Raw genomic sequence first — 11,914 nt, 5'->3', positions numbered from 1 at the left:
AGTAATCAGGACTGGGTGTGGATAGTGATATCAAACTCAGCTTCCCAACAAATGTGGTTAGTCACAGTTAATTTATGATTTTAAATGGAGAAGCATTTTTTTTTTCACATAGGGCCGGGTCGGCTTGGATGGTATTTTTTCCCTTGATAAATGAAATCATCAGGGTTCACGACCCAACACTTTATAACCAACAGACTTAATTTCTTGAGTTTGCCATATTTTGGCAGTTTCCTCAAATAAAAATACCACAAAGATTAACAGCTCCATTAAGAAGAAATGTACACTGAACCCATTCTTACCCATTAGGTCTACTGTATATTGTATTAGTGCTAAGCTTCTGCCAAAGGACAGCCAAGAAACAATAAGAACAGCTGTCTAAACATTTACCCGCCTCAGCAGCAAGCCCTTTGTCCAAACCTGAACAAACCTGAACACATTTTTTAAAAGTCAAGCCTCCTACACAGGATGCAACAGCTGGCTTGGCATTTCCGGTTTTCTTCAAGCACCTCAGCGTAGGCTTGTTCATCCCGGGTTCCCTGTAAAGAATGCCAGCTCTTGTCAGCCTCTGCACTCCAAATCTTTAACTCCAGCTGATGTGTTGACACAGTCTGTTTGGGGAGGAAGAGAGATGGTTTGCACAGTATTCACGCATGGCAAAATCATTCTAAATAAGGGGCGGAGCCTTCTGTGCAGGTTTTCTCCACACCAGTTATTTTGTGGGCATCATTGCTTCAGTATGTAGTTTCAGGATCTACATCACTTCTGTTTATGACGTGTTGGTAAGGAGACAACTAAATATATCACAGTACAGTTTGCAAAGTCATAAGAAAACATTGTTTCTGATTACAGCAGCATGTCGAGTGTTTGGAAGCCTACAGGCCGATGTAACTAGAGAAGGGTACCAATAACATAGATTTTTAACAAGTGAACTTTGTTTGTGTGAAATGGATTGTTGCACCTTTGTTTGGAGGATAATGTGAACACATGAGAAATACAATGGAAAGGCCTGATTTTTAAAGAAAATTTACTCTTAAGTAATGGTTTAGAACAATTTCAGAATTGAAGAAATAAAAATAATGAAACAGAGTCATTAAAAAAAAAAAAAAAAAGCACGAGGCATCCTTTAGACCAGGGGTTTCCAAACTATTGCCCATGGGATAAATGGGTATTCCAAAATTTCTTCTAATAGTTCCCCAGAGTTTCATTGAAACTTTATCATATAGGCCTAACATTCCAATGAACAATTCCCCCCTAAAATTCCATGTAAAGTCCCAAAGTTTCAAAGCAAATTCCCCCTAAAATTTACAAATACTTCCTGAAGTCCCATGAAAATGAATTCATGCAAAAAATTCTGAAATACCCAGAGAATCTCTGAAAACATAAAAGATTGTTATCCCCCACCCCCAAAGTCTGAATCAAATTCCCAAAATTTACAGATAAATTTCCAGAATTGCCACAAAAAGGCTGAACATGCCCTAAACATCCAAACAAATCTCCTGAATTCACATGAAAATGCCCCCAAAAAATTCAAAGAAAATTTTCCTGAAACTTCCAATGAAACTTCAATATATAAAAAAATTTCACCAAAATTATGATAAAAATATTTAAAACTTTCCAAGCAAATTCTGTGAAATATCCAAACAGCAAATTCTCCCAACATTTTAAACAAATTACTTAATCTTAGATTGACATTCAGAAATTATGTCAGTAAGTCTCATAGCAGGAATTATGAATATGTTGTAGGAATGCCAAAATGTAATGTCCTCATATGTACAGGCTGGATCTTAGGAGGTTAATACTGCTTGTCATGAAAGCAGATTGTTGTCCTAAGTTGTCATTTGGTTGCAATACAGTTCTTTTCCACAGAGTGGCAGTGTTTCCTAATGATTTGCACAGTAACATTCAGGTGTGCAGAGTTAATCTTGTCAGTGTTTTTCAATGTGTAGAAAGTGACAATAATATTTATCAAAGTACATACACTGTATTATTAACATGTTAATTGTTATTTTTTTAATAAGATCAATTTTATTCTCATGCCTCCAATACATTAATTTATGGGTTTATATGATTTTAAAGGAGTTTTGTTTTAGCTGGTTATGAAACAGACTAACATGAATACCAATATCTCAATGTGACTCACACAAAAAGATCATCACTGAAACTTCTGATTATTTCTAAAACATAATTGTCTATAACTTCTATGATTGTTTGAAACTGCTATCAGATAGGGGCAGGTGTCAACCAGTTTTACTGACCTCATGAACCCTTACTACAGTCCTTTAGTCTGCTGCTGCAGTCTCTAAATGTGCTTTTTAAAATAAACTTGACTTGACTGGGTGTCAAAAGAGGCCACAATTAACAGCTCACTATAGAAACATCCTCTTCCTACATTTTGAATGTCAATGAGTGACATTTCTCACTGTCTTGTTAGAAAACCCTACTTACGAAGGACAAAATCAGCAGATATAGGAGGGATCTTTTTGTCCACCGGGGGGGGTGCGCGCGCGCAAAATTGTAACAAACTGAAAGTTCCTCACAGGAACTTTGATCATCGTAGGAAAACATTGTATGTCCTGAAATAAATGGTCAATTAAAGCCTCATATCTGCTATGAACTGGTATAAACTGGTATACACTTTATGATGCATTACATGTTCATCATGTCTGGTCTATGTCAACACAAATTCACCAAAACTTGCAGCTGACACACATGTGATGTGTTTTTATTGCTGTAGTTGAACAATAAATGGGCAGAAGTTCCACACACATACAGGTGTTTTATACCGTAGTCTGGGCTCTAATGCTGTCTGCAAAAAAAAAGGGTCACATTTACAATTATAGGGTACTTTTTCCAAAGGCAGAGCAGATTTAAAGCCCCAGGTGGGTAATGTCACTTTTGATACCCACTGTAGACAAAGCTTATGACTCATTTGCTGATCCTTTCACTTACATGTGTAGCTTGTGTTTCCTGACTAAAAAAAAAAAAAAAAAAAAAAATCACCTATCAACATCCATTGTTTAAACATCTAACAGAAAATACACTTGGTTGTTTTGGATAATCCATGCTCTACCTGATGGTCTGCAGAGATGCTGCTTGTCAACAGGCAAGGCTGGTAACTACTTAATGTCCTAGACCAGCAGGGACCCACCAAAGGCTGACATACTACAGTCCAGAGCAGTGGCTCATTATGTGCAAATTTTGCAATGACAGTGGGAAACCTCCCAAAGGGAGCCCAATTGAAAAGCACTGACTGTCTCAGGTCTAGGTCAGGGGTGTCCAAACTATGGCCCGGGGGCCAAATGTGGCCTGGGGCCCATTTTTGATTGGCCCCCAAAAATTATTTAAATTACATTGAATATGGCCCTAAATAAAGGATGAAGCTTGTGCTACTCTGTATCATTCTTCTTAGTATCAGCACAAGGCAGTGTCACCATGCTACTGTAAACAAACATTTTGACAAGGACATTTATAGCTGTTTTTTCTTTTCAGAACTAAATTGAGACAACGCTATAATTAGAAAAAATGTTGGCAACCAAATAATGAAGACATCTTGATCTATAACACCCTAATGGTTACAGCAGCAAATGGCTGCACCAATGGCAGGGCCAGTGGTAGCCAGAGCTGACTAAGGCCCCCTGAAATCTGATTGGCCTACCCAAATTCCTTGAAATGTTTTGCCATTTGCCTTGTCAGCCATCAACCTGCAATTAAAGCATACACAGTCACTGAGCATATCTTAATCAACATTAGATTAGTTTTACTAACTTTAAAGAGGGGGTATTTTGCCTTTTTTCAAGGCTTTACACATCTCTCTGATACCCACACAGTAGCTTTACATGGTTTACAGCTCAAAAACTCCTCATGTTTCTCACACTGGCGTCCTGAAAAACCCTTATTTTAACCTCCATCTGAAACGCATTGTTTTCGCTGCTGTCTCTTTAACCCCCCACCCCGACCTGCTTTCCTCCTATTGGCCGATTTTCCAGAGGCTGGCCGGCGGCAAGACTCAATGTTTTGTGCCCACCCCCTCCAATGTGGCTATGTTGTTATGCTAGTAGTTGTAAACTTTGAATGAACCAGTCCGACTGAGTAAAATATGGCGAATTTTGATATACGTCCGTACGTGTTAGACCCGGAGTCTGACCCTGATTGTTTGGAGAGAGAAACCAGCAGCAGCGAAGGATGGAGAAGGACGTATCTGTTTGGTAAGTGTTTAATTACTGTGTTTGTAGTGGCTAAAAGGCCTTGTGGGAGCGGTCTGTTCTGCTTTGCCGGCAGCACGGACGAACCACGAACCAGTCAGGAGATCCTATTGTGATGACCTCATCAGTTCGCTCCATTGAAATCTCGTCTCGGGTAAATCTCGGAGAGATTTTCAACAAACCGTTTTCATCAGTTTACACGCTAATTCTAAGATTACTACCGTATATGTTTATCTTGCGGTTTGAAAATTTGCATACATGGAGTATGGACACCCAACATTGTGACTTTATATTTATGTTTAAAAACTGGAAAAGTATAATACTCCCTCTTTAATATATAGAGCAAATGAAAAAAATTGACCTTTTCCTGCTGTGAGGTTTTTTCTGGTATATATTAGAGCAGTGGTTACCAACATGTTTGCATCAGAGCTGACAGCCCCCCCCCAGGTTTGGAAACACTGTTATAGAGGATGGTCCTGTATCCATATGTGTACCAATTTGTAGCCTGCAGCTCTTACCTAGTCCCCAACTGATGTTTGGGGTCCCTGTGCAATGAACTTGCATTCAACTGCCAAAATACACATACATTTCCCAATGGGGGACAGTTTTCGAGAATGTTTCGGGAGTTTTTAGACATGTTAGGGCCCCCAGATCAGTGATTATTTGCTGGAAGAAGATAAATGATAATTCCTTCCATATCAATGGCATCCTTACCCTGAGGTCAGTGCTCAGGCCTTAATAACTTAATGATGATTCATTTTTGTCTAGGGCCCCAAAATATTCTAAAACTGGTTGCCTGAGTTACTTTTTTTTGACATAGCCAGCTAAAATTCTTCCCTGGAGCTTTAATTTGGATAAACTGTTGATCAAGATCATTAAAAAGTGATCCATCATTAAATCAAAGTGCAGGAATTTTATCAAGGCTTGTTTTCCCGCTTGAAAAGTTACATTATCTTCTACAGTTGGGTGAGGCAAACACAGGACTATCAGTTAAACAGGGTTGGTTTCTTTACTGCGCTGTGAGCGGGACCTGTGGCGCGTCTTTTTTCAGCACCAGTGAGGAGGGGAGGGGTGAGGTGACGCGCGCCGCAGAGGTCACATTTCAGCCTGGAAGAAGACAAAGATTAAAGGCAGAGCATTCATAACACTCTCTGGACTGGATGCTCCTTCTTTGTGTGTATGTGTAGGTTAGACAGAGTGTGTTCATGTGCGTGTTAAAACGAAACCTGGAGAAGCAAGGCCAGCCAGCCAATCAGAAACCCCCTCAGGCGTTTAAAGGGATGGTGGGCAGTCTCTCGGGCTTTATGAGCCACTTATTTTGCATCCTCCACACATTCTCACGTCTTGACCTCCCACAGACACACACAGAGCGGAGCATTTGGATGAGTAACATCCTTATTCTGCCCAGTCGGCATGGATCTGTCCTAAGTGGCGATTCTTTTTTTTTCCAGCCTCTTCTTTTTTCTTCACAAATGAGCTGTTACTGGATGCTACTTGCCCTCCCCCCGCTGCACTTGTTGCGCAGAGACTGGATGCGCCGCTGAGACCTTGGAGAGGAGAGGCAGGGACTGCAACAGGTGCACACTGACAGTCTCCTCCGTGAAGGTGGCACTGGAGGTAGGAACATTACGCACCGTTTTTGCGGTTGACGGACTACTTTATTGCGCATTAGGACCAAGCAGCAGTTAATCTATGATTGTTTGGTTTACATTCAAGTGACTTTTTCCGTTTGCCTTTTTCCTTAAGACAAAAAAAGAACTTTAAATGCCAATCTGAGGACATTTCTGCTGTTTTTAGCCTAGTCACCGTGCGTACAAATCCAGGATGCCGGTTTTAACAAGCCCAGACATCGCCAACAAGTTAAAGGAGAAATGGCTGGCGGTTTACCAAGAGGATCAGGTCACAGGGTCCGATTCTGCCCCCCTAGACGACAGCCTCACCAGCCTGCACTGGCTCCAGAATTTCTCCATCCTCAGCGCGGATCCGGAGCGACCAAACGGTACCGGACCGGGCTGCCCTTCCTCCCAGCAGCACCTCCACCTAAAGCGGCTCGGCTTCCCGAAAGGAGGCACCGACTCTCCGTCCAGCCCTCCTGCCGGAGACACAGCTTCTACCGGGATGCCTGTGTACCTTGGGAGCCCCGTGACCTCCGGCAGCGACTCTACGAGGTTTACGAATTACGCACATCCGGGTACCGGCTACCCACAGATCCCCATCCAGTCTAGTCCACCTGTGGAGATCGACTACAAAACCAACCCTAAAGTCAAACCTCCTTATTCCTACGCTTCTCTCATCTGCATGGCCATGCAGGCCAGCAAGCAGCCTAAAGTGACTCTGTCCACCATCTACAACTGGATCACGGAGAATTTCTGCTACTACAGACACGCGGAGCCCAGCTGGCAGGTAACCGAGACTCTAACTCTTCCTTTATTATTGATGAGTCAGATAAATGGCGAGGTGAGGGAGAGGAGGGGGAGCAAATGATCCCAGTGTCACCATTAGACAGCGTACTCTAATTCTACGGAAAGTCCCTTTATTTATTTTGTTTATTTTGACTTTTTAAGGCTACTTTTACCATTTTAAAGTCTTGAGTCTCATTGTTTTAACATTTTTACTCCTAATTTTTAATTCTTTCCTTCATCATCAATCATTGGTTGATTTCCTGCCTGTTTGTCCTTATTTAAAGTGATTTAGGCTACATTAAAAGTGCCTAAAGTGCCTTTTTTTTAAACTAAATGAGTTCCCTCATCGTTTATTTGCATATTTGCACATGCAAGTCAAAGACAAATCTCTGCCTTTTACATGCAAAAAAGTGAACAATGAAGTTATTCTGTGTATTTCTACGGAGGCCCTAAAGGGCATGTATCCACACATCTGTTTTAATCAGTTCCATGAAGAGGAGTACATTTTGGTTGTTTTCTCAAGATCCAACCTCATTAATGTTGTCATGTCATGCTTAAAGGATACTCAGCTAATTGAAGTCATTTTCTCTAGATCTTTAGAATTGAATAGGTTATCACAGGAAAATGGCATAAATAAATCAAGGATGTGAAGAACAGTTGAAAATAACTTATAATGGATAATGGAGTAAAATACAATATTAACTATGCATGTTTGCTGATAGGTTTTCATACCATTCTACTATGTTCTGTTCAATAGCGTGCTCTTTTATCTACAGAAGCACAAAGAGGACTCGCCGTATATTGTGTTTAAAGTTTCCCCATGATGAGGAGTGAGATTTGCCTTTTTTTTTTTTTTTTGTCGGGATCTCTCCTATTCATGTCGCCATCTTGCAATAACAACACATCCATGAGTTAGTTTGAAGAAATTAACTGGTTCCAACAGGAAAAGCAATGTTTTAAATCCATCACAATAAAATAAGGTAAAAAATCAAGAAAGCTGGAGCTCATCTATTGTCCGCTAAGGGCTTCTGTACTTCTCCATTCCATTGACTCCTCTTCTATGGAGGCCCTAAGATGACAAAAATATCCATACATTTATTTTATTCATTTTTCTTGTAAAGACATCATTGCATTATTTTGATATTTTGTGTTTACAGGTTAGATTCGGACATTTTCTTGAGAATTAGAGAGAAGGGTGTTAGAAAATATTGATATAGTAAAATATCATGATAACTCAAAACACGATACTGTATCAAAATTTAAAAATGTTGAATTGGTATTTTATCAATTCAACATTTACTTTGTTGGTGAGGGAGTTTTGTGATGTAACTCAACCTCCGACCACTAGTTGGCAGCAGACATTCAGCCGTTTAAATCTCCCCTCTTCTCCTCCGTTTAGACAACAAAATCATGTGGCCCGGGATGCTTGTTCCCACCAAGCAGAGCGGCTTCTACTGCATTCAAAGTGGATTTGTTGACTAACTTTGGCGTCCAAAACATTAGAGACAGTACAGACAGAGTCAAGCCATGTGTGAGAGCTGTCATGTCAGAGTGAAATACTCAAACAACAAGACAAGTCTATGAACTCACAGCCAGAAATCATACCGATAGCATCACTGCTAACAGCTAATGGGCTTGTTGAAGCTACTGCTGGTCTCTACTCATGCAACCAAAATAACACAATGCTTAATTTTACTGATAAGAACCTGCGCCGTTAAGACTGATGGCTCCTGATACGATAACAAAACACACAGAAATCAATATACTGTTGATGTGTTCATATGTGTATATTAGGGCGGTCAGAATTACAATTTTTAATCAGGATTAATCTCTTTGTGTTTTTTTTTAAGTGAAATGCGACATTAAGGAGCAGTGGTGGACTTATTTTACAACATTGTGGCTGCAGAGAGAAACTAACATGGCTTAACCAAAGTTTGTTGAGCAATTATGCATGCGATTAGTAACACTAATTAATCGTAGTTCATTGCAATTAATGCAATTGATCTAGACAGCCCTATTATACATGTATGTATGTATGAAATTATGGAAATAAAAAGCAAAGAGAATTTTTACTTGTGCTAGTGTGTGTGTGTGTGTGTGTGTGTATATATATATATATATGCATTTTAATGTATGACTTCTGTAGTGCTGTATAATGTTGCATTCTAGAGAAGTCTTAAGATACTCAGCTTTCTGATTCTCAAGAGCCTGACTCATTTACAGTCTGTCATTATCTTGGGATAACAGCACTGGTGGTCCCAGGATGATGGGCCCCATGATGGGCTTTCTCCAGATCTTGAGAAATAAACATGTTATTTTCAGGAAATCATCATTGGTGTCTCACAGTAACGACATATCAACATAAATTAGTCAGGATCTTGTTAACACAACCAGAAGACTTTGGTATTAAGGGGAAATGAAATGTGTAGATATATGTCAGCTCAGGGCCTCCGTACTTTCTATTCTATCAAAATATAAAGTTTAGTCGATGTTTTTAGGGAAACAGGAATGACTGGAACACCTAGAGTAAGTCTGAAATCTCCATTATAGCTAATTAGAGCCTGAAATGATTTCCATGACAAGTGTGCGTTAATGGTCGAGGCTTAGAAAAATTTCCATCTTCCAACAGAGTGCTCATGTAGTTTTCTTTTGTCTGAGGGGAATCAGGATGGGGCGAAGAAAGCTCTCCAATATATGTGTGTGTGCGTGTTTGTGTTAATGAGGGCTCCTGAGAGAGATGGCAGCTAAGCACAGCTGATCATGTTTGAAATGCACCGAGCTGCCTGTTACTCGAAAGCCTCATTAGGTTCATTTGCTTCCCTATACAAACAACAACAATACAACCCCCCATCCACCTCACTCCTCCTCTCCCCCTTCTCGTCTCCCTTACACATTCACTTATTGCATGACTAACTCAAATTTTCTCAAAGCCAAAAGGATCCTGCTAATTATCCCTGTTTTTTTTTTCTATCTTTGTTGCAGAACTCGATTCGTCACAACCTGTCCCTCAACAAGTGTTTCAAGAAGGTCCCCCGACAGAAAGATGAGCCTGGGAAGGGGGGCTTTTGGCAGATTGATCCGCAGTACGCTGACATGTTCGTCAACGGGATCTTCAAACGCAGGAGGATGTCTGCTAACCACTACAACAGCAGTGGTGGCGGCCCCCACAGACAGAGCAAACTGCTTCAGGGTTACAACAGCGCCCAAAATGGCTGCCCTTACCAAGTGACAGGCGGGAAGCAGAAGAGTCTCCCCTCTAAGAGCAGCAGCAAGACAACAAGGGGGGTAGAGTCTCCTCTTCTGGCGACAGACACCAACAGAGCAGACATTCTTAGGGGGGACTTTGACCTGGCGTCTGTGTTCGACGACGTCCTCAGCGGGAACTGTAGCACCTTTGAGGATCTGGACATCAATACAGCGTTGAGCTCCTTAGGGTGCGACATGGATGTGTCCATGCAGGGGAGGCAGCAGCACCCAGCAGGGATGGGAAGGTGGTGCGGAGGCGGGGACATCATGGGTCAAAGCCAGCACCTGAACCACCACCAACAGTCCTACGCTTACATGGATATGAATGCAGTTTCCATGGATTGCAATGCAAATATGGTACAAGTCCAGCTACCGCCACAGCAGGATCAGCTCCTCCAGGCGCAGCACCACCTGCAGCAGCAGTTCGAGGAGCCCGCCGCGCTGTTCCCAGAGCAGCAGGAGGAGGCGGTGCTGCAGCCATGGGAGGAAATTAAAGAAGAGGCGCAGGCGATTCCTCTGACTCTGGATCAGGGCTTCGGCCTGTGCGAGGGCTTCTTCACAGAGATGCAGCCGTGGGAAAGAGTGGAGGCCTATCTGTGACTTTTAACCTCAGACTTATTATTATTTACACCCAATCGCTTAAACATCCTCTAAACATTGCTTGCCCAACCTTACATGAAAAAGACAACCCGGCTCACAGTTAGGACTAAACCCATTCTGTACTCCCTTAAATCACTCTGCAGTATGCTTCAATTTGTAAGTTCTTGCTACAGTAGTTTGCTTTCAGGTGAAATCTAATCACAAAAACCTACCTTTCTATCCTGAAGTGACCAAGCTAATCACAATTCCCTCAAAAACAGGAGTGAAACAAACTTTATATGTTGGTAGAGATTACTTCTTCCGTAGACTCCTATGGATGGCAAGTGATTGGCAAGGAACCGTCCATTAAAGCTCCTGTGAGGAGATTTTAACTGGTTGTGGAACTCACTGAAAGTGATAGAGGAACCTCCATATGACCTTAAAAACAAACAAAACCATCATTTCATCATTTTTTTATTCTGTACAGGTGTGTTTAATGCCTGGAAACACAGCTGTAGGAGGTAGGTGTCACCTTTATTTCACATTTCCACTGCATACATTTTAAATGAAGGAAATTTTGGAAAAAGAAAGGATGAGGTTTTAATTGGTTGTTCTTCTCAGAAAACACTACTTACACATGTGCAGGACAAGATCAGCAAAGTGCAGCAATTAACTTTGCCCAGAGGCGGCGCCAAAATTGACATGATGCAGACGTTCTTCACAGAAGCTTTAAGTAACACAACACTGGCAAATCAGGCACAATGATAGGCGATAAAAATCTGTCTTAAGTGGACCAAGCTAACAACAATTCCCTCAAAAACAGGCATAAAATAGACTCTACATTGTTAGACATTATTTCTGTCATACGCTCACTATGGCTGATTGGCAGGAAACCATCCATTAAAGCTCCTGTGAGGGGATTTTAACTGGCTATGGAACTCACTGGAATAAATAGTGACACCTATATATGACCTTAAAAAGCAAACAAAAGTATCATTAGCACAATTTTCAGTTTCTGTATTTCTATATTGTCATTTTAATGCCTTTAAATGCAGCTATAGAGGTAGTGCCCCCCTTTTTACATTTTCCACTGCACACACTTAAAATAAAGGATTACTGTGTCAAAAGAAAGCAGGATGAGGTTTTATTAGTTGTTCTTGTCAGAAAACACTACTTACATTTACACATGACAAGATCAGCAAAGTGTAGCTAGTTGCCTTGTCCAGAGGGGGCACCAAAATAAACTCTCTGCAGGTTTCCTCACAGGAGCTTTAAGTAACTCAACACTGGCAATTCAACCATGCTAGCAGGCAATTTAAAAATTTGCCTTTCTATCCTGAAGTGAACAAAACTAACAACGACGCCTCAAAAAAGCATAGAACAGCCTTTATACATTGTTAAAGAATACTTTCTGTCATATGGATGACAAGAGATTGGCAAAGAACTGTTGATTAAAGCTCCTGTGAGGGGATCTTAACTGGTTAT

At 41.1% G+C, this 11,914-nt stretch overlaps 1 protein-coding gene across 1 annotated transcript; it reads left to right on the top strand.

Annotated features, from left to right (window-relative positions):
* The first annotated feature begins 5,715 nt into the window (after positions 1-5,715).
* foxj1b (forkhead box J1b) lies at positions 5,716-11,212 on the top strand. Its single transcript, XM_041816200.1, has 2 exons — positions 5,716-6,605; positions 9,587-11,212. Exons 1-2 carry the CDS (start codon positions 6,027-6,029, stop codon positions 10,448-10,450), a joined length of 1,443 nt encoding a protein of 480 aa, XP_041672134.1. The 5' UTR covers positions 5,716-6,026; the 3' UTR covers positions 10,451-11,212.
* Positions 11,213-11,914: the final 702 nt, after the last annotated feature.

This window comes from Cheilinus undulatus, linkage group 20 (assembly GCF_018320785.1).
Source record: "Cheilinus undulatus linkage group 20, ASM1832078v1, whole genome shotgun sequence".
NCBI lineage: Eukaryota > Metazoa > Chordata > Actinopteri > Labriformes > Labridae > Cheilinus > Cheilinus undulatus.
The sequence above is the reverse complement of the archived record's forward strand: the minus strand, read 5'-3'. Positions and strand labels throughout refer to the sequence as shown.

Excerpts from the sequence above, each read along its gene's own strand:
- foxj1b (XM_041816200.1), top strand. The coding sequence starts at position 6,027 with ATGCCGGTTTTAACAAGCCCAGACATCGCCAACAAGTTAAAGGAGAAA. Across the intron at positions 6,606-9,586 it reads ACGCGGAGCCCAGCTGGCAG|AACTCGATTCGTCACAACCT; the intron begins GTAACCGAGACT and ends TCTTTGTTGCAG.